At 41.7% G+C, this 12,124-nt stretch overlaps 1 protein-coding gene across 3 annotated transcripts in view; it reads right to left on the reverse strand.

Moving 5' to 3' along the window:
• Window positions 1-12,067, reverse strand: part of Fnbp1l (formin binding protein 1 like) — a 74,423-nt gene extending 62,356 nt beyond the window's left edge. For all 3 annotated transcript variants that reach the window (XM_013350032.2, XM_005357222.2, XM_013350031.2), the window contains exon 1: window positions 11,859-12,067. In XM_013350032.2, the coding sequence (XP_013205486.1) occupies window positions 11,859-11,882 (24 nt within the window). In that variant the 5' untranslated portion in view covers window positions 11,883-12,067. The remainder of the gene's footprint in view (window positions 1-11,858) is intronic.
• Between the last annotated feature and the right edge of the window lie 57 nt (window positions 12,068-12,124).

Below are 12,124 nucleotides of genomic sequence, written 5' to 3' on the forward strand. Positions count from 1 at the left end.
AAATAAATAAATAAATAAAAAAATAAAAAAAAAATAAAGCCTAAGCAGTAATAGTTCCATGCTGTTACCATGACAACTATACTGGTAAAGTACTACTGGTACTTTTTCCTTTATTGTTAAGTCTCTTAGAGAGGACTAATATATAGTGGGCAGTGTTATCACTGCCATCTTTACAATAAACTGACCAAGACCAAATTTATCCTCTTTAATTGACTTTAGTATGCTGTCAGAGTTCTCCAAAGGCCTTCAAACACCTAGCTTCATTCATTTTACTTTTCTATCAATACTAGTTATTTTCTTGATACACACTACCACAGGAATTTAAGATAAACTTTCATGTCTTTAAAAGTTAACTGAGGTGAATAGATAACTTTACCCCGAAGTTTTTACAAATGTGCTAAAGGTGTAGTCTTTTTGTTAAGTGTCCCCGAGGGCCTGGGTTCCAGTCACAGCACTGAGGGGAAAAAAAAAGAAATGGAACAGGTACAGAAAAAGATGCTCAGGGGTTAGAGGGATGGTCCAGTGATTTAAGAGCCCTGGGTGCTCGTCTAAAGGACCCAAGTTTGACTCTTGGCATCCACACAGTGGCTCACAACCTCTCTAACTCCAGTTCCAGGGGTCTGATGGCCTCTGTGGGCACTGCATGCATATGGTACCCATAATACATACATGTAAAACATCTATACACATAAAATATAAATAAATAAAAATTTTAAAGGATGCTCAACACTATTTGCCACCTGATAAATGCAAATCCAATTCACAATGAAGTACTGCTTTATACACACTATGAAGGCTACGGCTATAATCAAAAAAGCGAATGAAGGGCTGGAGAGAAGGCTCAGAAGAATGCATACTGCTCTTTCAGAGGACTCTAGTTTCAGTTCACAGCATCCACACTGAAAGGCTCACAACCAGCTCACAATCCAGCTCTGACATCCTCTCTGACCTCTGTGGGCACCTGTACTCCTATATACAGATACAGATTATTAAAAATAACAATAATCTTAAAATAAAACCATTTGAAAAAAAAAGCAGATGAAGGCCAGTGAGATGAATCATCAGGTAAGGGCACTTGCCACTAAGCCTGGTGATCTGAGTTCAATCCCCAGAACCCACATGGTGAAAGGAGAGAACCAACTGCCCTCTGTGTCTCCTCCCCTCCTGAAAAAATTAGTGTTAAAAAAAAAACTAAGGTAGACGAAATAGAAAACAGTAGAGACAACCCAAGTGTTCAATAGTGGATTAATAAAATGTGCATGTGTATACAATGGAATATTATTTGATTAAAAAGAATAAAACACTTACTGATAAATGTTACAATGTTTCAAAGAATAACCTTTGAAATCATTATGCTGACTGAAACATGACCCATCAGCAGTAACTACATATTCTGTAACTGTTTATATGAAATGTCCATAATAGATCAATCTACAAAACAAGCTGAATGGTTTCCTAAGGCTGTAGGTAGCAGAAGAGGAGAAAATACAGAACTGACTTTTAATGAATATCAGTTTTCCTTCTGGCACGATAAAAAAAAAAAAACATAGTAAATGATAGGGAAGGCAATAAACAGATAAAGCACATGGAGTTTGTGAGGGAGGAAAAAAGGAGGGAGGAAGGGGAAGGAAAGCAGGGAGGAAATAGGCATTTCCAGTGCATATACACACACAGGTACTCATGTCTTATACACACATGTATTCATGTCTAAGTGTAGGGGCTACAGCAGGTGTGCAGACTGAAGAATTTAAATTAAGAATAGAATTGAGGGCTAGAGATGGCTCAGTGGTTAAGAACACTTGTTGCTCTGCAGACAACCCAGCACCTATAGGTGACTCCCCCTCTGTAACTCCAGTCCCAGGGCGTCTGAGACTCCACAAGCACCTGACCTCCACAAGCACCAGGTACACACATACATACAAATAAAACTCATACACATGAAATAATAAAATATCTAAAACAAAAACAGAATTGACTTACAGTTCTGGTGCCTGCTGAAACTGTTCCCCTCATGCTGTATCATCAAATGGTCAAGTCCTTCTTAAGGGCTCCAACCCCACTCTCATGGCGTAATCATCTCCTAAAGATCCCACCTCTAAATACTATTGTGTTAAGAGACTTGTTTCTTTCAACTAGAATTTGGGGAAGGGAAACAACCATCCAACTATATTTCGACTATTATAAACAACACTGCAATAAACACAGACTACATTTATCTCTTCAAATGCTCGCATCATATGCTTTACCCAAGAGTGAGACTTTTGGATCATATAAAGTCTAGTTCAAATTTTTTAGGAACTCCCATACTTTTCCCACCAAAAGTATACAAGAGTTCTCTTTTCTTACATGTTCACCAACACTTACTTTTCACCATTCGCTAAAAGCCGTTTTTAATGAGATATGAGGTAGTATCTCAGTGATTTCAATCTGCATTCTCCTTAGGAGTAGTGACACTGAATATTTTTCTATAAACATTGAGTAATGTTTATTAAGGTCTGCATGCACTTGTGTCAGAAGACAATCTCAAGTGGGGTTCTTGTCTTCTACTTTGAGACAGGGTCTCTGTTTCTCACTACGCCACATTCTCTGCCTTGTGCACATCCAGGGACTCTCCTCCCCGCGTTAAGAGCACCTAGACTTCACACACTTCACAAGATAAGATTCAAACTCAAGTCCTCAGTGCACACTTCGCTCCTTGAGCCTTGCCTGTTCCTAAGATCAGGTTATAATTATCTTGACATTATATTCTTTATCAGATACATGTTACAAAAAATAATCCCCCATTCCAGACATTCTTTCCTTTGCTATGTAAATGCTTTTCAGTTTAATGTAACCCTATTTGCGTCTATTTTTTCCTTTGCTACCAACACTTGTGGGGATATATTGGAAAAAAAAAACTGTCAAGAGCGATGTCATGAAGCCATCTTTGTTTTCTTCTAGTAGTTTTATAGTTTCAGGTCTTCCATTTAGGTCTTTGATCCATTTGGCTTTGTTGTTTTTAGGGTTATTGGGTTTGGGGTGGGGGGAGTAGCGACTAGGTATGAAGTTAAGGGTCTAGTGAGGTTTTCTCCAAAAAAAAAAAAAAAAAAGAAAAAGAAAAAGCAAACCAAAAAACTATCTTTGATCTAGACCAGCAGTTCTCAACTCCTTTGGAAGTCAAATGACCCTTTCACAGGGGTTGCCTGAGACCATCAGAAAATAGATATTTATACTGCAATTCATAACAGTAGCAAAATTACAATTATGAAGCAGTAAGAATAATTTTATGGTTGGAGATCACCACAACTATATTAAAGGATCACAGCATTACGAAGGTTGAGAACACTGATCTAGACAATGAAGTGTTAGAAATATCCTCCAACATACAGACCGACAATTAAAGAAGTGCATTCAGAACTGGGGAAGTAGCTCAGTTGGTAGAACATTGACCTAGAATACAAAATCCTGGCTTTAGTCGATAGCACTCTACAAACCAAGTGTAGGGGTAGATGGCATAATCTCATTATCAGGAAGTAGAGGGCAAGAGGATTGACATCAAGGCCAATCTTTGCTGTGTAGCAAGTTTGAGGCCAGCCTAAGTTACATGAGATCTTGTATCCAAAATAAAAATAAAAGAACATTCAGAAAACAAAATATACAATTAAGTCAGCTCTTACATTAAGGTCAAACTAGCTCATGTAGATCAACATCACTATTCCACTGGATAGTCTAGATTAAAATCTGGATAAAAAGCATTTCAAAGCTGGGCAGTGGTGGTGCACACTCGGGAGGCAGAGGCAGGCGGATCTCTGTGAGTTCAAGACCAGCCTGGTCAACAAGAGCTAGTTCCAGGACAGCCTCCAAAACCACAGAGGAACCCTGTCTCGAACCCCTCCCCCCCCAAAAAAAAAGCATTTCAATAAGCTAAAGCAACAAAGACACGTCAAGGTATTGTGGTTTAAATGTGAACTGCCCCACACAGGCTCATGTATTTGAAAACTCAGTCCCCAGTTGGCTCTACTATTTTGAGAAGTAGTGGAAACCATGAGTGGTGTCTAGCTGGAGGAAGTGGGCCACTCAGAGGCAGGTCTTGAAGGATTATACCCCCCCCCCCCCATTTCCAGGGAACTGTTTACTGAGTCAGAGACATAAAAAACCCATATATACCATAATCTTCCAGCACCACTGACAAGAGCTGCCTCAGCCACTATGTCCTCCCTCCCATGGACTGGAAGCTATGAATCAGCCAAAACCCTTAAATTGATTTTGCTGTGTACTTTTGTCAGAGGACAAAGAAAAGTCACTAAAAACAAAATAGTATGAAGTTACAAGGCCATAAGTAAAATAGAAATGAACATTCAGAATGAATGAAGGCCTAACAGTGACCTCTGCTCTAGGAAGTTTGATAATTTTGAAACATTAGATCTTTGTTTTAATAAAATAACAAGAGATAGGAGACGAGAAAGCAAATCCAACAACCACACCAAGTGAATTCCAAAACCTTAATCTTGGTTTAAAGTGGTCCCACTGGTAGTGACCTAAACACAACAAAGAAAATCAAAGTCCTACATGTGTAACTAACCACAGATGGACAGTTCTCATAGATCTCGTGTCAAGATGGATGAGAACAAACACAGGAGGATATGCTATGTGATAGCACTTATATGAAAATTAATCCTTTGTTTTCCCAATTCATTAAGTCAACTCATATTGACCACCCTACAGGTTAACACCAATCAATTAGAGGAACAAGGAACAAAAAAGTGGGTGCTCAGAGTACTACCATTTAGAATCTGAACAGTCCAGAAGTACACTATTAAAGACAACCAATTGTACTCAATCAGGAAACAAGACTCCCAGATCTAAATAAAGGGAGAACATTTTCACATGAAAAGATACAGCTGGTTTTATTTCCAAGTTATGAAAAGGATCCTAAGGCTAAAACAGATATAACAGGGAGACCTCAGAATCCATAGGGGACTGAATTCAGTACTACCCACAGAAAGAACAATCTATGAATGCCTACAAGATGGAACCATATCTGGTACAACCTGAGCACACAACCTGAAAGTTTTCTCACATACTTTGAAACATCTCTAGATTACTAATGAAAACTAATACAACAGAAATGCTATGCAAACAGCTGTTGCACTACGTGGTTTAGGGAATAATAAAATGAGGAGAGCTTTGAGGTAGTGGTTTTTAGTGCTCCATACAGACACAATCTTTTTTAAACATTTTCAAACCACAGATGGCTGACTATATTGATGCAGAACCCAGGGAAGGCCAACAAATTACACAACCAGGGCATAAAAACTACCTTGGTATCCAAAGCTTAATTTAATTACAAAGTTACAGCAACCCATTGAATTCCTTCAAGTCAAGAAGAATCTGAGTGCTTACTATACACCAGTAGCTGCTTGTCTAGAAAAGAGGAAACAAAATAGGTACAACCCTAAATAAAATAAAATCTAATGTGCTAGAAATGGGGATACTTGACAATGAATGTGTGCTTTTAAAATTACAATAAGCATGTAACAGATTTTCACACCCAGAGCTATAAATCAAACCCAAGCTACTAGGCAAATCTCTCTGCCATGGAGCCACATCTCCAGCCCCCTCATCAGGTATTTTAAAGACTGCTGATTAGTGTTCTCTCAAGAAATTAAAGAGAAGTCAGCGTAACGGTGAACACCTATAATTCCAGCACCTGAGAGCTAGAGGACTTAGAATTCAAGTAAGCCTCAGCTACAATAGAGAATCTGAGGTCATCTCGGGCACAAGATCATGTCTCAAACAAACAAACAAAACATAAGGAAAAATTGCTCCTAAACCCTACATGTTAATATTACTTTGGATTCAGGGGGATATTTTATATAAACCCATTCTCACTGTGCCTTTCTCAACAGCTCTTCATACAAATCCTAAATGCTGAATGCCACATTAACAAGGCAATCATACATCATCTTATGATGCCTAAAAGCATCCCTTTATATTATAAAGGTTTCAACAAACTAGTCAGTAGAAATTATGCAAAAGCAATCACAAATTTTACCATAATGTTATTTTAGGAACAAAAGAAAATGTTGAAAAGCATGAATGACAATATTAAAATGATGTGTAGGCCCAATAGACTGTTTTCAAAGCACAATTTGCAACATAAAGCGTTTATCATTCTATCACTAAAGAGTGGTATCTCACTCATAAACAAGTTCATTACTTACACACACTTTTAGTGCATAAATCAGCTCACAAAACTCTTAAAGAGCAAAGTAAAGTAGCACAATCAAAGTTATTGCCTTTTCCTATTGAAGAGTAGTCTTACCTCCAGAAACAGCTCTGGTAACTAAAAGTAAAAATACTAAATGGCAGATGAGGGGAGAGAAGAAGGGGTAACAGCATTAACAAGTTGTGGTCATAGTACATATTAAAAAGTTACAGCTGGTTCAAAATCAGTAACATACTAATAAACTGAAGAAACCAAACTCTTCAAATACTTTCTTGGGAGTGATGAAGTAGACGTAATTTTTATCTTTTAAAACCTAAAGAAAGGGCTGGAGACATGTTCAGCAGTTAAGACCAATGCTTAGTTCTTAGATATGGCAGCTTACAACCATTTTTTTTTTAAAGATTTATTATGTATACAACATTCCTTCCATGTATGCTTGCATGCCAGAAGAGGGCGCCAGATCTCATTATAGATGGCTGTGAGCCACCATGTGGTTGCTGGGAATTGAACTCAGGATCTCTGGAAGAGCAGTCGGTGCTCTTAACCTCTGAGCCATCTCTCCAGCCCACAACCATTTTTTAAAAAAACTCTTATAACTCCAGTTTCAGGGAGTTCAATACCTTCTTCTGGTCTCCAACAGCACACAGGCACACACATGGTGCACAGACATACATGCAACCAAAACAGCCACACATATAAAATAAAAATAAATCAAAAATTTCAATAAATAAAGCCTAAAGCAATGCCTCTTCCTTTCACCAAAGAATCCCTTCTAATAAGGCAAACTAAGATCTCCTTCTGTGGATTTTTTTTAATGCTCCAAAAGCTGGGCTAATTATATGCGAATGCAGAGCTGCACGTACACAGACACGCAAATACCAAGTTCCTGAATCAAGCAATCAGCCCAACCAACCTCCGTGCCTGGTCCCTGTCTACAACTCACTACTTTCTCCTATCTTACATTTACACTATAATCAGGTCAGGCCAGAAAACATTTATTCGAGTTCCTACCAACACGAGGCTCTGTGCCAAGAAGCATGCTGATAACTGAAGAAACAGTAATGAAGCACACAATCAAGAACAATGAAGAAGATGTGATCTCTGCCCTTTAGAACTTGAGAATTCACACATGAGAATTCTTTCCTCAAGATTCTAAAACCCGGGCGAAATGCCACAATCTTTCTAAAGTTTTCCTGACAATGACCGGAGTAATAATGTTTTTCTTAATAGTTTTAACCTTCAGCTGTTACTGTCTACTCATTGTAGTATTACTTCTAAAGTCTTAAGTCAGGGCTGGAGAGACGACTCAGTGGTTAAGAACACTGGCTCTCTTCCAAAGGACCCAGGTTCAATTCCCAGCACCTAAACAGTGTTCCAAGGACTCCACTGCCCTCTTCTGGTCCCCAAGGACCCTAGGCACACATCCTGGTGCATAGACATATATGTAGACAAGTATATGTAGTAATAGTCTTAAGTCATATAAGCTACTAGATTCATTTTCTAATTGATTCTTTTAGTATATGCCCACAAAGCCTAGATTACTGTATAAGTCAGAAGAACACAAAATTAAATCTAATGATTGACCCAACATCAGTCTTTCCCGCATCTTTTTAGTAGGTTACTATATATGGGCTGGACTGAAATATAGGGCAGCTCAGTTTTATTTACTGAGGCATGGTCTCTCTCTGAATCTGGGGTTGGCCAACTCTGGCTAGTCTAGCTAGCCATCTTTCTCCGGGGTCCTGTGACTGCCCTGAGTACAGGGATTTCAGGGTGTCTGACTTTTGCAAGGGTTCTTGGGGATCAGAACTCCAGTACTCACACTTGACCAAACCAAGTGCTTTACCCAGTAAGTAATCTTTCCAGGCCCAGGTAGTAAAATTTTAATAAACCATACAATTGGGTTATAATCTAGTTTTTCTATCATATATATACATGCTAATCTGTACTTTGTGAATATTAAGATATGATCCTCTATTCTTTGTATGGCAAATTCAACTAATAACGAGTATCCAAAATGTCCCCACGTATCATGCATACTAGAAAAGACAATGCAGGCTGTGACCCTAGTCAATACCTCACTTAAATACTCATTTAAAACTAGAAGTCTCTTAAAGCACAGCTCAAATACACTGATGCGTAAGACTTTAAAAACTACACAACCGAAGCCTGACCGGATCCACTTAGCAAAGTTACTGTTAGTTTTGCAACCCGGTGCTACAAGTATTCTACAGAATACTTTTATGAGACTTTAAAACAAACAAGCTATGGTAGTGTGCACCTGTATTCCCAGCACACTGGAGCCTGAAGCAAAAGGATCAGGAATTCAAGGCCAGTCTGGGCTGCATAGTGAGACCCTGTGAAAGAAGGAAGAATTAAAGGTGTAAAAAAAAAAAAAAAAAAAAAAAAAAAAGGTAGGACTGTGGAAATGGCAGGGTTGATAAAAGTGGCAAGTATAAAGATCTGAAACCAATGCCCAGAACCAGGTTAAATAAAAGGTAAATAAATAAATGCCAAGGAGTAGTCCCAACACCGAGGAACCAGAAACAAGTGTGCTCCTGGAGCTCCCTGGCCACCAGGCTCACCTAATCTGTGAGCTCAAAGTCAAAGAGAAATCCTGTTACAAAAAAACAAGATGAATGTCTCCTCAAGTTTGACCTCTGACTTCCATACCCACATATGTAAACACACACACACAAAGGACAGCAAGAGCCACCATTTATGTAACAAATGACCCAATTTTGAGCATGTAATTGCATATCATCAAATTTGTACGTAACGAGTTTTTGATAATTAAGCCTTTGTGACAGTAAAGCAATTCCAAAGATGAAATGTGACAACTACTCTCTATATTTCAATTTTGATGAAAATTTTCCCCAAATCAAATTCTCAATGACAATAGCCATTGTAGGTGTCTGTATCCTATTGCAACCCACTGGGAAGCACACCATCCTTGTTCAACACTGTAACAGGGACTGGAGACATGGCTCAACAGTTAAAAGTACATACTGCTTCTCCATTATCCATTAGACAACTCACAAGCACCTGGAACTCCAGCTTCAAAGAATGAGACATCCTCTTCCGGCCTCCCTAGGCGCACGTGCACACACACACAAATATTTTTTAAAAAATGAAAACAAAGTCCAATAAAATTTTATGTTCAGTCCACTCCTGATGACAATCCTTTATACCAAGTTCTATTTATTTAAGGTTTAGGAACTAAGTTGATAATAGTGGAGTCTACATTATTAATTTATAATAAATGTTCCCCTCAAGTCCTCAAACTACCAAAAATGCTTACTCAAGTTTAATGGAAAAATAGTTTTTTTTTTAATTTCTGAGTTCTATTTAAAATATTTTTAATCTGAACCTAAATTCCCATCACTCTGCTTATCTTTTCAAATTACTGGGAAATTAAATGTTAATGCAAATAAATTAGAATATATTGGAGGACTGGAATTATTTCTGAATGTAACATATTCTTAACTTTTTAAATAACATTGATCCTGGTAAGGCAGCTCACACCTGTAATCCTAGTTCTTTCAGGCCACCATTTCTGGGCTAGCCTGGGCTACACACACAAACACAAACAATCACCCTTTAAAATTAAATGTAGTTTTACCTAGAACTGTTTTTTTTTTTCTTAAAACTTTCACTGTAGCAGAATACAAAGAGAATTTTTTTAAATATGACATTCTTTCATGGTTTTCCTATAGGTACTTTAAAAAAAAATTCTGTTGCCTTCTAGATTACTCTGTGCTTGGGTCATCTGAATACGCAAAAAAATAAATAAATAAAAATATCTTCTAATTATAAAGATGGAAAATAAGTGGTTGGAGAGACAGCTCTATGGATAACAGCACTTGGTGGTCTTGCAGGGGACTGAGTTTGGTTCCCAGCATCCACATTGAGCCTCTTATCTGTCTGTAACTAGAGCTCCATTGGATCTGATGCCATCTTCTGGCTTCTTTGCCATATACACCCACAGTATGATACAAATGAATTCATGATTTATTAAAAATAAACAAATAAGGGGCTGGAGATAGAGTTTGATGGTAATGTGTTTGGCTAGCATGTGTGAGGTCTTGGGTCCAATCGCCATCACCAAATAGATAATAAATTCTGAAAATGGAAAATAAAACTATACTTATTTTCATTCACCGACGACACTGCAATCCATCATAAAATGTACAAGTAAAGGGGGAAAGGCTTTAATTCCAGCATCAGGAGGCAGAGGCAGGTGGATCTCTGGGTTCAAGAGCAGCCCTGGTCTATATAGCGAGTTCCAGGCCAGTCATGGAGTGAGACAGTGAGACTGTCTCAAACAAACATACAAGCAGATGGGAAAGGAACAATAATGCCTGAAAAAAATCTATCTGATGTTACACAATTCATCTCTAAATGATGCTTCCCATTATTAGAACAATCAATGCAATCTAAGAATCAGAACGGAGAGGTTCCTGAGGTAATCTGTCTTGGAGTGGTGTGTCTGCAGACTGGGCAAACACTTGTGCCGTGTTAAGAAGAAAGATTCCTGGGGCTGGGGGAAGTAGGTGCCTAGATGGGCTTTTAAGTGTCACTTCTAACATTCCCGATGTACAACACGCGGAAAATGAGAAAACATTCGGTCTTCCAATTAAACGAATTCGAATCCCAGCCAGGGCACACACTCAAAACTTGTTCCTCCCCACCCCGCCCCCCCCTACGGAGCTTTCCCGAGATTTTCGCAAACAAAGGCACAGAAAATATGCACAGGTGGGATAAAAAGGGGAGTGGCAGAGGGCAGGCGGCGCTCGAGACAGCGCCCCCAAGCCGCCAATCTTCCGGGCCGCACCTGGGAAATCACTGCCCAGCACACCTCCACCCTCAGGTGGCGGCGTCCCGAGCGAATTCCCCGACCTCTTACCCTCCCGCCCGCACCTTGCTCAGGCGCTGGGCATTGTCTGGAACCTCCCGCGCCCAAGGCAGGCACGGAGGAAAGACAAAAAGAGAGAAGTGAGAAGAAAGAGCGAGCGGGAGGATCATCAAGCCATCGGCCAGCCGCACGCTCCTTTCGGGCAAGCTGCGCGTCCCTGCCTCGATCCCTCTACCTAATTCCGGTCACACACACACACACACAAAAAAAAAGCACGAGCCGCCAGCCCGAAGAGGCTGCAGCCGGCGCTGGCCGGCGCGGAGTGGCGGGCGCCCTGGGTCCCGAGCACGGAGGCAGCGAGAGGGAGAGGGAAATGGGCGTGTGGGTTGGGCCTGGCTGGCCCGAGGCCGGGCTCGGAACAAAGCCGCCCGGCTCCCCCTACCTGGAGCTGGGGCGTCGCCCCGGCGCGCGGCGCGGGGAGAGCGAGAGGCGCTCCTTCGGGACAATGGTCCCCTCCCCCGCCGTCGGGCGCCGGGTACAAAGGCGCGGAGCGGGACCGGGCGCCCGCCCGCCCGTCCGCCAAGTCAGGCGGAGGCGGGCGAGGAGACGGCGGCGGCCGTCGAGGGCTACGGCCAGTCCCCTTTCGGCGGGAGCACGGGCAGCCACCTCCCCGCCGAGGTGGGGGGGGGACTCTCGAGGGCACAAAGAGGAGCGGGACCCCCGCGCCGCCACCACCCCGGGCTCCCGCCGCCTCCCGCCGCCGACGGCGCGCGCCTCCCCGCTCGCCTCACTCACCCACAGCTCCGTGCCCCAGCTCATGGCGGAACCTGAGGCGACTGGCGCCGGCAGGCTAGCTCCCCGCTGTCCGCTTGCTCGTCCCGACTTTCGCCTCCTCAGGCTCCGGCCGGCGAGGCTCTGCCGCGGAAGGTGCCGCCCGCCACCACCGGGTTCCCCAGTGAGTGAGAGAGAGCCACGACTGGAGCGAGCCGCCGCCGCGTCCCCGCCTCCCGGCCGCGGGAGGGAGGGAAGGAGGGAGGGGGCCGGGGCCGAGGGGGGGCGGG

The sequence above is a fragment of the Microtus ochrogaster genome, chromosome 21 (genome assembly GCF_000317375.1).
Source record: "Microtus ochrogaster isolate Prairie Vole_2 chromosome 21, MicOch1.0, whole genome shotgun sequence".
NCBI lineage: Eukaryota > Metazoa > Chordata > Mammalia > Rodentia > Cricetidae > Microtus > Microtus ochrogaster.